Source organism: Archocentrus centrarchus, chromosome 15, assembly GCF_007364275.1.
Source record: "Archocentrus centrarchus isolate MPI-CPG fArcCen1 chromosome 15, fArcCen1, whole genome shotgun sequence".
Classification (NCBI taxonomy): Eukaryota; Metazoa; Chordata; class Actinopteri; order Cichliformes; family Cichlidae; genus Archocentrus; species Archocentrus centrarchus.
Genome location: NC_044360.1, coordinates 10,003,668 through 10,021,534, shown reverse-complemented (window position 1 = coordinate 10,021,534; position 17,867 = coordinate 10,003,668). Strand labels below are relative to the sequence as shown.

The following is a 17,867-nucleotide window of genomic DNA, read 5'->3' as shown; positions in this document are numbered from 1 at the left end:
TTTTTCCTTATGTTTTAAGTTTTCCTTTAATGTACAGCCTCTTATTTTTTTATGTTATTTTATTTATAGTGTGACACTACAGCATACAGCCTACACAAAGCTTTAACAATGCGTGGCTTCCCCATGTAAACATGTAGCAGAGTTAGCAAGATGACAGCTGCATGTCTCCTCGATCACAGCCTTCGGCCAGTCCAGTGTTCTTTTTCTAACTTCGTCTGGTGTTTCACTATGGGAATCGCCTTGGCGTGACCAACTACGGAAGCTCCAATGACACCACGTCTGTCTGTGACAGACCTGTCAAGCCATGCTTAGGGCCCCGCCCCTTCTACTATCACAGCTGACCAGCTCCCTACTCATTCTCGCTTTCTTCCCGTGAGAAACTACATCGGGCTCCCTCAGCGCATCCAGGCTAGCTTGGTTAGCTGTTAAACAGTTCTCAGGCGTCCCGTAGAGGAGTACGTCGCCGAACGCAGTTCTCCAGTTTTCAGTCTGGATTGTGCTGAGTAAGTCCTTCGAAAGAAGTGTACTGGTAGTTATAAACCCTGGACAGCGACCGCGTCGTGGCGAGCTGTCTTCAGTGGTCGCCTGGTTTTAATTAGCAGGGTAGCCGTTGTGTGTGTGTGTAACTTGGGCTAACGCGTCATGGCGAGCTTTTCGGTGTCTGGCTAGCATTAGCTTGTTAGCGGGTCAGTACCGTGTTAGGTCTGGCTAGCATTAATTTGCTAACTGACCCTAAACAGTGTTAGGTTTCAGTTAGCATTAATTTGTTAGCTGAATCCACTGGTAGAGCTCAGCTAACGTGTCACGACGAGCTGACTCTCACGGCGACTAGCTCGGACTTAACCCCGTTGCTAGCGCTAGCTACAAACAGGCTAATGTGTCACAATGAGCCTTGTATAGCTCAGTCTCACCATCTTTCTGACCACAATGGCTACGGCTCCTACCCCCACCAAAGGGTCAGAACCGAAGGCCAAAGAGGCTGCATCCCGCCCATGCCCCACATCATGCGGTGCTTCCATTTCGGGCAGGGACTCTCATCCGATGTGCATAGCTTGCATGGGTGCTAAGCATGCTCAAACTTCTCTGGCGGACCCGCAAGGTTGCTCTCACTGCGCCTTGATGCCAGAGAAAATCCTGGAAAGGAGGTTGAGAGTAGCAGTGGCTAACAGCCAGGACCCCTGTCTGTCAGCCAACAATGCTACGATTGATATCCATCAGCCGACAGCCACAACGAGCTGGGCGGACATAATGGACATAATGCCCCAGTTGTTCGACGGGCTCCTCGACCCAACTGAGGGTGAGCCGGCGGATGAGGATGCGGATGGCGATGCCAACTCCGACCTCCTTGGCCTAGAAGACATGGAGGAAGAGGAGGATGACTCCACCTTCCCTGCCCAGCAGTCCAGGCCCCCAAGTGGGGCTGAAGCTGTACCCCCAGTGGACAGCAACTTGTATGATGTTTGCAAACGGGCTGCTGCCAGGCTGGGCATCACATGGCCAGCAGCCCAGGAGGCTGAAGGGGCAGAACGTGACCTGTATGATGGCAAGAGGCTTCCTCCAGCCTCACCACCTGCAAAGCAGCTTCTGCCAGCAGTGCCTGCTTGCATGAAAGAAATGAGTCGCTATTGGTCTAGCCCTTTTAAGAGCAAGCTTCCTACCCAGGGCTGCTCTAAGCTGGAGATGCAAGGAATGGGTGAGCTGGGGCTAACCGGACCCCCAGCAGTTGAGCCTTCAGTGGCTTATCACCTTCACCCTAACCGCAGGTCAGTTTCAGCTTCTTCTAATATTTCTCGGCCCAGTAAGATGGATTGCCTCACCGCATCCATCTATCAAAGGATGTACAAATATTCAGCACAGTCAGTGTGTTCCCTTAATGCGGTTACACTGCTGTCAGCTTATCAGGCAGAGATTTTAGAGGACATGGGCCGTCAACTGGACTCGGGGTCTCCAAACCCGGCCCTCTGGGATGAGATCTGTGTGGTCAGCGATCTCATCCTACGCTCCTCCAGGGGAGCAGTCCAGGGTTGTGGGCGTGTAATGGGTCTTGCAGTCTCAGGTGAGAGAGCTTTATGGCTAAACCTGTCAGGATTGGGAGACACTCAGAAGGCTGAAGTCATGGATGCAGCCTATGACCCAGCCAAGGGTCTCTTTGGCCCAGCTTTGGAGAAAATGAGAGAGACAAGCACTCTCAGAAAGCAGGAGGGAGAAGCTTTCAATCTCTGCTTACCCAGAAAAGTGAACCCACAATCTCGCCAGGTGCCTAGAGTAGGCTTCGCAGCAGCAGCTGCAGCCGTGAGGGGTAGGCAGAGTGGGGCTAAAGTTCAGAGGCAAGCGGCAAGACTGCAGCCTTCCCACCAGGTCAAGGCAGAAAACCCAAGGCCTTGGGGCAAACACTCCTTTGCAGCAACTGCTGGAAAGAACCGAACGTCACACCCCGGGGAAGGGAAGAAGAAGCGTTCAGCCTAGCAAGCCTGCAACGTTGTGCATCACCTCTCTCTCCTCCCTCAAAGAGGAGGAAGGTGCTGGAAGAGGCAACCACACCTCCCAGGGTTCATGGTTCAGAGGCTCCTGGGGTTCCCAGTTCATCAGGAGCCCTCTCTCGGTTCCCACACCTAGTTCAGAGAGAGGAGATGTGGGGTCAAAGGTCGCAGTGTCACCATGCACTTCCCCGGTTTCATTATTCACTTCAAAGCAATCTATCAGTGTCACCAAGCACTGCCCAAAGTTTTCAGACACTTCATTGTGTTTCGGGGGTTCAAAAAGAAATAAAGTGTGCATTCCTGCAACCAGGCAGTTTGCCAAGGGCAGAATGTCCCCCCAGTTTAAAGAAAATGGAAAAAATGAAAGAAAGTCACTGTCACGTCACCACGTTCCCCGCGGAGGGAGCTCGCGCTCTTCACGAGGGGGACACCTCCATGCGGGAGGCAGAGGTGACGTCACACGTGTTCATGGGCCCGCTCTCTGCGCGGCTGGAGCAATGGCGCGCATGCGCAGTCCATCCCTGGGTTATGGCCACCATTTCCCAAGGATACAGGCTTCAGTTCACAATGAAACCACCGAAATTCAACGGAAAGTTGATTTCAGTGGCCAAGGGAGAGTCAGCAAGCGTATTGGAGGACGAAATTGCTTCCCTGTTACGCAAACAGGCGATCAGAGCGGTCCCGAGCGAGGAGGCTCAGCAGGGCTTTTACTCCCACTATTTCCTCATTCCAAAAAAAGAGGGTTCCTCTCTCCGGCCCATTTTAGATCTACGTGTATTGAACAAACACTTGAGAAAGTACACGTTCAGAATGCTCACACACAAAGCGCTCTGTCGGGCCGTTCACCCAGACGATTGGTTTGTGACAATCGACCTCTCAGACGCATATTTTCACATCGCCATTTATCCTCCACACAGGAAATATCTCAGGTTCGCCTATCAGAACGCAGCATACGAGTTTCAGACTATCCCATTCGGGCTATCATTAGCCCCAAGGGTGTTCAGCAAATGTGTGGAGGCAGCGCTGTCTCCGTTAAGGAACAGCGGCATCAGAATATTCTCTTACATAGACGATTATCTGATATGCTCCCGATCACGGGAGCAGGCGATCAGAGATTCCAGGGTGGTGGCAAACCACCTTACGGAGCTCGGCTTCAAAATCAACCTGGAAAAGAGCCGCTTGAAACCCGCACAGTATACGGAATATCTGGGGCTCATTTTAGATTCCAGATCTTATCGTGTCACGCTTTCAGAGCGCAGGATCGCATCCTTCACTCAGTGCCTCTCCCTCTTTCAAGTGGGGAAAGTCGTGCGTTTCCGGCTCTGTCTCCGCCTCCTCGGCCTTATGAAAGATACTTATGAAAGGGGCTGCTTATGATGAGGGATTTTCAGCGTTGGGTCACGTCCCTACGTCTGTGCCCTCACCGCCATCTCGGTCGCAGTGTAAAAATAACACCGTCATGTATAGCGGCTCTCCAGCCTTGGAGGAACCCAGCAGCTCTTGCGGCGGGAGTACCTCTGGGCGCGGTGTCATCCAGGATGACCCTGACCACAGATGCATCTCTGTCAGGGTGGGGCGCAACCATGATGGGGAGGGCAGTAAATGGTGTTTGGTCTCGGAGGCTCTCTCGGGCTCACATCAACATACTGGAGCTGCACGCAGTGCGCTTAGCTCTAAGGCATTTTCTGCCGTATCTCCAGGGTCAACATGTTTTGGTGAAAACAGACAACTCTACAGTAGTTGCTTATATCAACCGCCAGGGTGGTACTCGTTCCCTGCAGTTGCACAGACTGGCCAGGGAAATAATTGTGTGGAGCAGCACAAAATTTCTCTCCCTTCGGGCAACTCACGTGCCGGGTATTCTGAACAGGGGGGCGGATCTCCTGTCCAGAGGGAACCCGTTGTTCGGAGATTGGCGACTTCACCCGCAGGTGGTGGAGCAGATATGGCAGAAATACGGCCGTGCTGCCGTAGATCTCTTCGCCTCGCAGGAAAACACACATTGCCCACTGTTTTTCTCCCTGTCAGACCCAGTCGCCCCACTGGGCATGGACGCTCTGGCCCACCCATGGCCAGACACACTGCTATATGCCTTTCCGCCTCTCAGCCTTATCTCTCCAACCCTAATCAGAGTGAGAGATCAGGGGCTGTCGCTAATTTTAATAGCTCCACGGTGGCCGTCGAAACACTGGTTAGCAGAAATAATTCAGCTCCTGGCGGGCGAACCGTGGCCGCTCCCCATCCGCCGGGACCTTCTGTCTCAGGCGCGAGGGGAGATATATCATCCTCACCCAGACCGGGTGGCTCTCTGGGCCTGGCCCGTGTGGCTCTCTGGGCCTGGCCCGTGAAAGGTCGAATTTGAATGCTGCAAGTCTGCCTCTGAAGGTTATTGACACCATTCAGAATGCAAGAGCTTCCTCCACACGCTCTCTTTACAGTTGTAAATGGCGTGTTTTTGAAGAATGGTGCTATGAAAGGCAGGTTATCCCTTTTCAGTGCTCTGTGGTGGAGTTACTGTGTTTTCTTCAGGATTTGCTGGACGGAGGGAAAGCTTTTTCCACAATAAAGGTCTATTTGGCAGCTATTTCAGCCTGCCATGTGGGATTGGGTGATAAACCTATTGGTCAGCACCCTCTTGTGTGTCGCTTCATGAAGGGGGCACGCCGTAAGCTCCCAGTCTCAAGGCCACTGGTCCCATTATGGGATTTATCACTGGTTTTGGATGCACTCTCCTACCACCCCTTCGAGCCAATCGAGGCTGTAGGGTTGAAATTTCTCTCACTTAAAACCGCTCTGCTGCTGGCTCTAACTACAGCCAAGCGAGTTAGTGAGTTACAGGCTTTGTCCATTCACCCCTCTTGTTTACAGTTGGCCCCTGGTCTTACTAAAGCACGCCTGAGGCCAAACCCGGCCTTTGTCCCTAAGGTGATAGAGTCATCATACAGGTGCCCCACAGTAGAACTGCTGGCATCTCACCCCCCGCCTTTTTCCTCTGTAGAGGAGCGCAGGCTTAACACCTTGTGCCCTGTGCGGGCCTTGGGGTCATATGTGGACAGAACAGCTGGGTTCAGGAAATCTGATCAGCTGTTTGTTTCCTGGGCCCACCCCCACAAGGGCAGGCCTTTGTCCCGCCAGAGGCTGTCTCATTGGATTGTAGAGGCTATAACTCTAGCCTATAGCTGTAAGAGTACTCAGCCCCCATCGGGGCTTCGAGCTCATTCTACTAGGGGAATGGCTACATCCTGGGCTTTGTTCAGAGGGGTGTCAGTCCAGGATATCTGTGCAGCAGCAAGTTGGGCTACACCACACACATTTGTGCGGTTTTATAGACTGGATGTCGCTCAGTCATCCCTGGCTCAGGCAGTCCTGGAGTCTAGTGCCTCAGGTCTGAGCTGAGATCCTGGGCAGCACTGGAGCACAGCTTCGGGAGGGCTGGCGCAATCCGGGAGTGGGCTATATCTCCCATAGTGAAACACCGAACAAAGTTAGAAAAAGAACGTTGGGTTACGTAACATAATCCCTGGTTCTTTGATAACAGAGTGAGGTGTTTCACCATCACTTCCCTCCTTGCTTGGGCACGGAAAGAAATCTGCTTAGAATGAGTAGGGAGGAGCTGGTCAGCCGTGATAGTAGGAGGGGCGGGGCCCTGAGCACAGCTTGACAGGTCTGTCGCAGACAGACGTGGTGTCATTGGAGCTTCCGTAGTTGGTCACGCCAAGGCGATTCCCATAGTGAAACACCTCACTCTGTTATCAAAGAACCAGGGATTACGTTACGTAACCCAACGTTTCTGTTTCTGATCTGAACATTCTGATGTCCAGATAAGGGATATACCTTCCACAGAATAGCTGCTGCATGTCTACATGATTTCCCTAATTGGGCGATACAGGAACAGCTGACTGTCTCCACCGCTCCACTTTCCCTTAGCATGACCATGCTAAGTGCTTAGCTTGGACAATGCTCTGGCTCTGCTCTACAGCTGCTTTAAGGAAAACGTTGCCTTGTTCGTTCAGCATTATTTTATTGATTTTATTGCTTTGAAGGTAATCTGGTGCTCTTATATGATTCCTCACCATCAACACCTTTGGAAAAAACAAGGGAACTGATAATGTCGATAATTTCATGTCATTTACACAAGTGACGGGTGAGGCACTGCTACCAAATTGTCCTCGCTGCTTTTTAAAACATCCTTGCAATGTATCCATCTCTGGTGTGGTACCATTTAGGCCAGGTAAAAGAAACTGCAGTGTCAAAATGTTTAAATGAACAGCAAGTGTGTAAGCCCGCAACCGTAAACAGCGCAAATGGAAGTAAAATACCGGCTTCCGCTATGAATTATGGGTAATGGGTAAAGTCAGGAATACTGTGGATAGGAGTCTACTTCCCCTTCGTTAATTAGCTCTGGCTCAGCATCTGAGTTAGCTAGCACTTCACTAGCCATCAACTTGCTGTTCTTTTTCTGAGTATCTCTCTTCTTAGGCATAGTAAAAAAAATCTTCCAGCGACGTGTCCCACGTCAGGTTAGGTTAGTGATAGTTTAATCCCCAGTTTTAGCAAAGGATCAACCGAGAAAAATTGTTTTAGTTAACTCCAGTGAGGAGACCAGTAACCGTGTGTCTAACCTGCTCGTTGCATCATGTGATCCCCCTGTACTTTAAACTTTGCTTTTTGCAACACAACATATAAGTGTTACTGGTTGACAACAGTGATTCAGACTTCTAATACATCTCTATCAGGTGGTCTGAGAAATCTGAGCTCAACAGAGAAAGACATTCTCTATTCAATGTTTGCTTAGCAGGATGCATTTACTAGTTGCAACTATTCACTGTACTCTTTAGTGAAAAAAAGTTTATTTCATATCCACCTGTGCAACAAAAGATGTTGAAAGAGGGCCCACACAGCAAGTTGGGATGTTTTTCTTCATTAATTTGACATTTAATAAGCCAAGGACTTAAAAAGTAGCCGACATGTTTCATGAGTGAAAGTGTGACTCATTCAGAAGCTTTCTTAGAATCAATTTTCTTCACATTTCACCAAAACCTCAAGGCACACCTGAGCTCACTCCATAACACAACAGTCAAGAACCAGTGCAGCTGTGGATAACAGAGAACTACACAACCGCTCCTGCAGATACTCTGCTTCTTATTGCAGATTCATTACTGGTCAGTGTTTGGCAAAAACTCCAAGGTGCAGCAGTAGCTGGCTGCAAGATTGACTGTCCCATCTGTGTGCTCACGTTTAGTAGAGGGAGGAAAATTAAAGGCAGGAAAGGCAGGAATGGTGCCGAGGGAAGCTGTGTTTATTTGCACAAATAGTTGCGTACCCCAAGACAAAAACATTGAAACATTAAAATAAGAAGCTGCCAAGCTACAAGATATGAGCTCAAAACAAACAAAAGCAACTAAATGACAAGTGGAGTTAACATCAAATGAAATAAGGCACCTTGACTGTAACAGAAAATTTCTTAACAGAGGAGAGAAATACAGTATTTGTGTGCATTTTTGTAGATAATCACTAAGCAAACTGCCACTACTGATTAATCTTGATCGAATATCTTTGTGTTTGTGGGTCTACGACAGATTTGTTCCCCAAGGGAAGCTAGTGAAGCAACAGCACTAACAATGATTAGGTATTCTGCATCCATTGTAAGGCTTAGCACAGAAGACCTCAGGCTTTCTTAGAACCATATTTCATTTATATATATATATATATATATATATATATATATATATATATATATATATATATATATATATATACACACACACACACTTTTAAAAAATTTATTCCAAACAAACAAATTAGATAATGTGGATAGGGAGTCTGGGATTAATTTTGAAGCAGCTGATTAGTGTGTGTTTGGATAATTGTGTCTGGGACCATGCCTAAAAAGCCTTCAGGCTTTACCGCAGTCTGGAATACAGAAACACTCCCACCTCCTCCTACTATCGCTACCTCTGCCTCAACATACCCCCCCTTCTGTCTTTTCACATTTTCTGGTTGTGTTAAAGAAAAACTTGCTTCTTTTACTTGTTTTTTTTTCCATCATCAAATTGCACATCAGGTCCTCTATTTCTCACACCTTAAGCTTCTCCATGGCTCATGTCATCCTGCTCTCCCCCCCATTCTCATTTATGTGTTTCCTCATTAAAGTGAAGCATATCATGGTACAATTTGCTGAACTTTTCTTTTTTACACTAAGAACACACAATATATAGAACATATTTTAATGTCAAAGCAGTAACTGCAGATGAAACAAGGCTAAGCACAATTTCAATCTGTTTGTCCACCAATTTTCTTTAAGGAATTACAAAGACAAGAGACACTACAGAAGATAGAAAAATGTGAAAATTACTTCAGGGGAAATTAATTCTCCCAACTGTTAATGAGTCTAATAAAGTTCGGTTTGAATTTTGTTTTTATTTCTGAACTTGTAACAGCTGTGCATTCAATTGCACTATTTTAAAACTAGCAAAGGTGGGCCCCAGTCACACAAGTCTTGACTCAGACTGGTCGACAACCATCTGGCAGCAAGTGGTCATGAGCAAAAAAGGTGCATTCCTTGACTAGTTGCAAGTTGCTGCCAGGTTTTTCAATTCAATTCAAATTAAATGTGTCGTTTGCAGTCGTAAACCACAATTTTGCCTGGAAGGGGTTTTCCTTTTTCAGTTTATGCTGCACTTTTTCCAAGTTTCACTACAGCTCAAACTGTGAATTGCAAGTGTTTGCAGACAACTTGACATCTTATGGGTGACTGCGGCAATCTGGTAGCAACCAAAGCAATCACAAGCAGGTTTTTGGTGCAGCTTCCTCTTCACGACCAATTTTGCCTGGCAATGGCTAGCAACCTCCAGCAACCATATGCCAACTGGTTAAAGAATACAAATTTTCCCTATTGACGGGGGAGGTTGCCAGGGGTGGTGTAACCAACCAGTCTCTAGGCCTGTGTGTCTGAGGCCTTAGCAATTTAAAAACTGTAATTACCTATCACAAACCTAGTGACAATAAAGGGCAATAAGTAAATGTAAATCTATTGCAAGACTCTGATCAGATCCAGCCCAATCTGTCCCCTTTGTAGGTCAACATTTAGGACCCGGACCTCCACCCGCTCCCCAGGTCCCAGAACCAGACTGCGACGACGCTGGCTAACCGGCAGCTTGTCCAGAGTAATGTTGCTCTTGTGGATGAGGCCTGAGCGCCCAACGCCGATATCTACAAATGCCCCGAAGAGTGTGGTGTTGTCCACACGGCCTGTCAGCACTGCACCCACCTGCAGATCACTCATCGATACAATGCCCCGCTTAAAGTCCGCTTGGCCAAAATCTGAAGATGACAAAAAGACTGCTAGATGCAAGCTGTGGAGCAAAATCTAAGATAAAAATCATACATGAGTGGCAGATTGTCAAAGTGTTTGGAGTAAGAACTGGGAAAAGGGAATGCACAGAAATTAGTTGATAGAGCAGAAATGACAAACAGATACAGCATTTTGAGCAGTCACTCAATACTTGCATCTACAAGCTTCCAAACTTATCAGCAGTCTATTAAACTCCACTTTCCACTTTACCTGTTTATAAGATCTTTTTCCTTTCTGTAATACTAACACAAACAAGGAAGGACGGTGCTCCAGGAAATAGTCTCATCTAATTATCCTCCCAACAGATAGACAGAGTACTTTATTCATCCCCGAGGGGAAATTCCTATGTTGCACAGTGGCAGTACATATAAACACAATACACATAACTATAAAACTACATAAAAACCCTCATATATACATGTATACACAGAATACTCCAACGATCATTTATAGAAACTGCAATGTTCAGTGAGCAATTTCATTATATATGAAACCTCTTTATCGAGTAGGCAGGAATGATTTCCTGTAGCGGTCCTTAGTACAGCGAAGGTGTAAAAGCCTCTTACTGAACACACTCCTCTGTTTGCTCAGTAGATCATGCAAAGGGTGCATTGTGTTAGCCATTATTTTTATCAATTTGTGTAGCATTCTTTTCTCCACAGTCATCTCCAAGGGCTCTAGAGAAATTCCAAAAACGGATCCGGCCTTCTTTAAGAGTTTGTTTAGTCTCTTTAGGTCTCTGGCTCTGATACCACTTCCCCAACCGGTAATCAATAATCCAGGAGATCATGGAGGCATCAACTTGCATGTTTTTGAGCTTCTGCCTCAGCAGGTAAGGCTGAATGGTGTTAAAAGCACTCAAAAAAATCAAAAAACAAGATCCATACGGCGTTTCCTGATTTATCCAAGTGGGAGTACGCTCGCTGCATCAGGTAGATGACATCATCAACTCCAACCTCAGGGCGGTAGGCAAATTGTAGTGGGTCCAGGGAGGTGCTCACCTGAGGTCTAAGATGAGCTATAATCAATCTCTCCAGGACCTTCATGATGCGTAAGGTTAGGGCGACTGGTCTGTAGTCATTGGGGGAAGATGGAAAAGCCTTCTTAGGTACCGGACCAAGGCAAGATGTTTTCCAAAGCTCTGGAACCTTTTCCTGGGTTTTTCTTTTCCGTTTCACTCCGGCACTGCATCCTCGACGTCTCCTCTTCAACACGTCAGGGATTTGAGGTCTCCATCCGTGCAATAGCGGAGACTTGGAGAGCGTAATCAACTGATCCCGTGTGTACCGTAGGTGAACAGTATGCTCACCTCCGTTTGAAAGGCAAACCAGTCCAAGCAGAGTTAGTAAAACCACCTCCCCAGGTCCCGGAGCCAGACTGCGACGATGCTGGCTAACCAGCATCTTGTCCAGGGTGATGTTGCTCTTGTGGATGAGGCCTGATATTTAGAAATGTCCCGAACAGTGTGGTGTTGTCCACACGGCCTGTCAGCACTGCACCCACCTGCAGATCACTCATCGATACAATGCTTAACATCTGCTTGGCCAAAATCTCAAAATGACAAAAAGACTGCTAGATGCAAGCTGTGGAGCAAAATCTAAGATAAAAATCATACATGAGTGGCAGAATGTCAAAGTGTTTGGAGTAAGAACTGGGAAAAGGGAATGCACAGAAATTAGTTGATAGAGCAGAAATGACTAACAGCATTTTGAGCAGTCACTCAATACTTGCATCTACAAGGTTCCACACTTATCAGCAGTCTATTCAACCCCACTTTCCACTTTGCCTGTTCATAAGATCTTTTTCCTTTCTGTAATACTAACACAAACAAGGAAGGACTGTGCTCCAGGAAATAGTCTCATCCAATTATCCTCCCAACAGCACTGATTTCATGCAGTAGCCTCAGCCCATCTGTTTATTCAGCTGAGCACTGGCTAGGAGGCCAAGTGTAGTGTACTGCAACCGAATAGGGCCAACCTGAGAATGAACTTTAAAGCTTCGTTCCTCAATTTTGAGACAACTTGGCCAGCATTAAGTGGGTATTCAGACCGGACTTATTTCTTCTCCACATAGAATAGTATAGTAATTTAGCATTTAACTGGCCAGTCTGAAAATCATTTTTTTTGTACTTACATTTTTGTTTTTTGAATGCTGGGGAAGGCAGTCAAATGTAATATGTTTTGCAAATATCAAAGCTCTCATTTTTAGTCAAGATTTGAGAGCAGACGTACTTAATTTCCATGTTAGCAATAAAAAGTTTTACTTAATCAAAAACACACAAGAGAAAGAGACGTGTCCTTTTTTTCCTTAAGGAAACAAGTTTGAGCTACAGCAACAGTTTGTACTATGGATGGGGTTTTAGTGGTATGTTTGTATGTGCCTGAACTGAAGCGTTTCAGATTAAGGAGAAAAACAGAGTTCTTTGTGCATTTTGTATGTGTGTGTCTGCAAAGATACTCTGTCCAACAACACAGTCTGTTGGACCCATCACACCCTGTCAGAAACACACTGCTTGTATTGTGGGGCTACAGGGAGGAAGCCACAGCACTGTCAGATCCTATCAAGTTACACTGCCAAGACATGCCTATTATAGTAAAGGCAAGAAAAGTCAGTGTGTTGTAACTAGCAAGACAGTCAAAGAGCTGGACGAATACAAGTTTGATGTTATATCAGTCAGTGGGGACCTATAAAGGACATCATGAAGGAAAGATGAGAGGCTGAGGGAAGTTAGTGTGACCGATAGGCTGCAGATAAGTGTAGTCTACAACATTTTATATGAATCAGAATGCTAAATTTTGTGTTCACTGACAATTTTTTGCAAGAAAATATATGTACAAATAACACACAGTACCAGTCAAAAGTTTGGACACACTCACCCATTCATATGAATGGGTGATCAATATATCAGTGTGAGTGAAAGTGGCAGGAGTCTTACTTTGCCGTATGTCAAACCCAGGGGGCTGCGTCAGGCCATCTATAATAAGTTTAAGGGTCTCAGGTGTGGTGTCCACAGTGCGGGCCAGCTCCTCCACACCGCTGGTCTTAACCTTGCTCTCTACACAGTGTTTCAGGCTTGCGCTTCCAATTTGGTCCACACTCCCACCCACAAGGGACAAAAATCTGGACAGGAGAGACACGTGCAGAAAAGCGAAAATTATGGGATATTTCATTTATAATATCAAGCAATATATTTCATAAACAGTACAAAAAAATAATTAAGAAACTACTTGACTCCACCCCACAATCTGCCCAATTGTGATGCTACATGCACTACAGATAGAGTACTAGAGTACTTTAAACAACAGAGTCAGAACTGCCCATGTGACGACACATTTCTATATTCAGATGAAATGCATTTTTGATGATATTGGTCTGTTACTGACCAATATAGGCAGACAGTACTGACCAACTAATATAGCTAAAGGCCCTGTCACACAGGCCTAAAAGCTGGTTGGCAACCATGTGGCAGCCCCTGGTTGTTAGGGAAAAATGTGTAACGCCTGACCACTTGGCAAGTGGCTCCCGGAGGTTGGTGAAATTGGTCACAAAGAGAGTGTTTCAACAAAAGCCTCCTTAATTTAGTTGGTAGCAGATTGCTGCAGTTTGCATGGAAGATGCTGACCTGTCTGCAAACAATTGCTAACTGTTAGCCAAATGGTAGAAAATTTTGAAGTGTTATAAAAACCACAACTGTAGAACGTTTACTTTCAAAGTAAAAGCTCTGCTTCACCACTGCAGCCAACACATTTCAAAGAGTGCAATTTTTACTTTGAAGGCAGTCTCCATTTCCAGGTTGTATCAGTCTTGACAGTTTCACGACTGCTTGGAGAGTATCTGCAGACAAGTCAGAGTCTTCCACGCAAATTACATGCAACCACAGCAAAGGAGATTTTCATATACTTTGCAACCAATTTTACCTTGCAACTACCAGCAACCTCTCACAACCACTCACCAACCAGTTGAGAATACACATTTTAGGCCATGCAGACCAAGAGATGAACCAGTCTTTAGGCCTGCATGACTGGTGCCTAAAAGTAGACACACACACAAAAAAAAAAAAGGTAAGAAATGAGAAATAAAAAGCTGCTGGAAAAAAATGGAAAAGGAAAAAGCAGTTCAAGCTTATGCAGGAAAAGTGAACAGCCACTGGGGAAAAGTAGGGAGAGCAGTAGAGGTGTGTGAGTAGTATGCAAAAAGTTGTGAATTGTCAAGGTGGAGCTTTCTGTGTTGAATGCAAAAACACATATTTAATTTACCTCTGGTAAATCAGGTAAATCCGCAATGGGCTGTAAACGCTCTAACACCTTGTCTTATGAAACTGTGCTAAGGTTGGACTTGTCTGTCAGCCACACTTGTATCACTTGATTCCAGCACGATGTCCTGCCACATAATGTCTAGACAGTCAAGTCGCACCATTTCAAATTCACTGAGCCGGAGATATAAATCCAAACTAATTAGCTGCACTCTGTACTCTAAACAGACACAGTAACAAATTGGCATTAGAGCCAAAGTAGTAAGCAGGGCTTGTGGAAAAAACTAAGAGGTGTGTGTGTGTGTGTGTGTGTGTGTATGTGTATTGTACATACTGTAAATATTATTTACAACGGGCACTTGGCATATTTGGTGATAGATGTGACTGCATTTGTTTCTATGCATGTGTGGACCAGCTGGGTAGCGTCCGTGATAGATGTCGCTCACTGGCAGGCTGACGCCAAACAGACTCCGCAGCTGTCCACCACATGATGGACAGAACAGGTGGACACACACAAGAGCACACACACACACACAAACTTGATTCATACACAGTGTTGTTAAGAAATGCTCATTTGGCAATAGGAGGGACAGTACCGATGTAACATAAAACAGCTTGTGTACAAACTATGTTTGTGACAGCTGTGAGTCAAGAGGCCCCAGCCATCGAAGTCACTGTCTACGGTCCAAAAGAAGGAGACAAGCGGAATCAATCCCTCAACACCAGTAAGCTAGATCGGTACAAAATAGTAGCTGAGTTTGTGCCAGACACAGCTTAGCAGTAAGGAAACAACATCTTTGGTCCAAACTGGATATCTGTCTAACAATAAGGTCTTCTCTCCTGTGTCTCTTTCAGCTTCTTAACTTTCCAACCATATATCTTTTAACAGGAAAAGAAATAGTTGTCTCTTGATGGCTTACTGATCTAAGCCAGAATAAAGCCAGAGAAAGGAGGTCGACATATTTTAAAAGAAAATAGAATATTATGTACAACTTTTCCAACCACGTCTAATTATATCATTAATTATCATTTCTGATATTTTAACTCTTTACAGATATCAGAGATATTTTACTTAATATATTAAGGTGTTTCTTGCTCTTTTTGGTCATATACACAGTGGCAGAAGGTGGTCTTCTCCACTGGCACTCAAAGCCATTCCAACTCCAAATTTATGAGCACACTGGTCAACAAGCAAAACTACTTTCAGTTTGCAAATCATGTTTAGGACCATCTCTTAAACCTAAATAAAAGCAAACAGTCAGGAATCCAGGAGAGGGGAAAGGAGAAGAGATTTCTTACGTCTCATTTTTCAGTGGTGTATGTTAGTATTTAAGGGGTACCAGGAGTCCAGAGGCCTCCAACACTGTTGGTTTTATACTTATATAATTACTACCAACTCTGTGTGTGTATTTTTGGTATGTGTGAACGTGGGGTTGGGTGGGCTATAATACAGATTTTATCCAGGCCTACAAGCAAGGACCCACTCTGTGTTGTGTTATAGAAATATTGGGCCCAAATGTCAGCCCTCTGCCTCAAACTAAATTAATACTAAATATTTCATATAAATGTATTCATAAGATTATGCTTTAGTGATATTTTCATGTCAAATATTATTATGAATTATAATATTCATGAAAGAGAATAGTTTCACCTGAGCAAATAATTCGTACATTTTTATAAAACAAAGATGGACAAATTGTGTGTGCGCTTGTGTTTCTGCTTTTGTATGCGTGTGTGTATATAGTTACAAAAAAGGGATGGATGTGGGGGCTGTGAACAGTAATGGAGGATCCAGTTCCACTAATGTGATGAACATGATATTCTTTATACAGCATAAAGTCACACACACACACACACACACACACACACAAGCATTCCTTCACAATTCTCTCTCTAAACCTTGTTTTCACCATTTGTATGTGAGGAGGAGCGAAAGAGGAGCGGGGCATCTCAGTGATGCTCTCACATCAAATTAATCTAATCACTTCAAGATTTTTGATTTTGAGGGAGGATGTTGTCAGTATTCTAATTAGGGATTTTAAAGGAATTATAAAGAATTTCAAAGTAAGATTCACTTTCAAATTACCCTAAAAAAATTACAAACATGTTGAATATGAATAAAACTCACCAAATGGTAAATGGACTAGTCCTTATATACTGCTTTTCTACTCCAGCTGAGCGCTCAAAGCACTTGATACAACACGTTACTCATTCATACAAGCACTTCCTTCTACAGCTAAGTATTTACATTCACACACATTGATACTCCGACAGCTGCATCGGAGAGAAACTTGGGGTTCAGTATCTTGCCCAAGGATACTTTGGCATGTAGACTGGAGCAGCCAGGAATCGAATCACCAACCTTCCGATTAGGAGATTACCTGCTCTACCCTCCTGAGCCAAAGCCACCAACAGTATAAGATTATATGACATAGATTAATCAGGACTTTAACTGCTACTATCTGAGGGTTCATATAAAAATATAGCTAAACTAGCCCAATCAATGATACGCTCAGTGTTAAAGTGGATGATGATTTATTTTTTTGTTTTGTCAAAATACAAGAGCCAGTACTGAGATGGCTTTTCCTGCACTGACCATCTTCGGGAACATTTACAGAGACAGGCTGATGTGCTGTAAAAACAACAAACACTTTGAGATACTTTCAAAAGCCATACTGAATGGAGTAAATTCCCAGACTTGGATTATAATACAGCCATAACATCAGCTATAACACTTGCCAATAGAGGATTAGGAATTCTGAACAGCAGGAAAAATAGAAAAGCAAAGAACCAATGAGAAACTTCAAATGTTGCACTAAATTCTGTGGGGAAAATGAAAGACATCTTTAAACTGTCAATGGGTCTGGTTAAAAGCAGATTTAATGTGAGGCACCACTGAGAAAGTGAAAGGGAGGAACAGTGAGAGGGGCTGAAAAGATGGATGAGAAAGATGTCGGTCAGAAAAAAAAGATAAAAACTAACAAAAATTAGCTGCCTGGAAAGGAATGATATGTATTAGAAAAGAAGAGGGTAGTAATGTGTGCTCCCTTATTTTAAGATGTTTTTTTTTAAGACCTCTGATCCCTAAGACTTCTTTGATACATTCTAGTGCAGTCTGTAATGAACACACAGACAATAAAGTATTAAGATTTTATATATATATACATACATATACATACATACATATACATACATACATACACATATACACACACATATACATACATATACACACATATACATACATATACACACATACACATACATACACATATACACACATATACATATACACACATACACACATATACACACATACATATATATATACATATACATATATAGACAAGTTTCATTCAAGCAACATCAATCTATCTGCATGTGTGTGCACAGAGATCCCCCCACCCCCACACATATGTACAGACACCTTCAACATGAGGGGAGCAATGCTTAAAACCACTAGTGTCAGAACTTATGTAGACTAAACACAGTTGAGTGACTACAGCTGGAGGAAAGAGGGCTCTCTCTCTTCTACCCCCTTTTTTCTATTACACACACACACACACACACACACACACACACACACACACACACACACACACACACACACACACACACACACACAAGACATAGAAGTCTTTGACAGATGTTCAATGTGCTTCTGATATCAGCATCAGCAGCGCTAACAATCATCTCTCACACAAGGACACACACACACCACAGCCAACGCCTCCTCTCTTGTATCCCATGTCTGCGTAAATCAAATCAGAGCCCTCCACCA

General features: G+C 44.7%; 1 protein-coding gene across 1 annotated transcript in view; it reads right to left on the bottom strand.

Annotated features, from left to right (window-relative positions):
* Nucleotides 1–8,244: 8,244 nt before the first annotated feature.
* Nucleotides 8,245–17,867, bottom strand: part of srbd1 (S1 RNA binding domain 1) — a 64,871-nt gene continuing 55,248 nt past the window's right edge. Inside the window, exons 20-21 of the mRNA XM_030747461.1 lie at nucleotides 12,770–12,954; nucleotides 8,245–9,803 (exon numbers count right to left, since the gene is read on the bottom strand). Coding sequence (XP_030603321.1) covers nucleotides 9,511–9,803; nucleotides 12,770–12,954 — 478 coding nt within the window. The 3' untranslated portion in view covers nucleotides 8,245–9,510. The remainder of the gene's footprint in view (nucleotides 9,804–12,769; nucleotides 12,955–17,867) is intronic.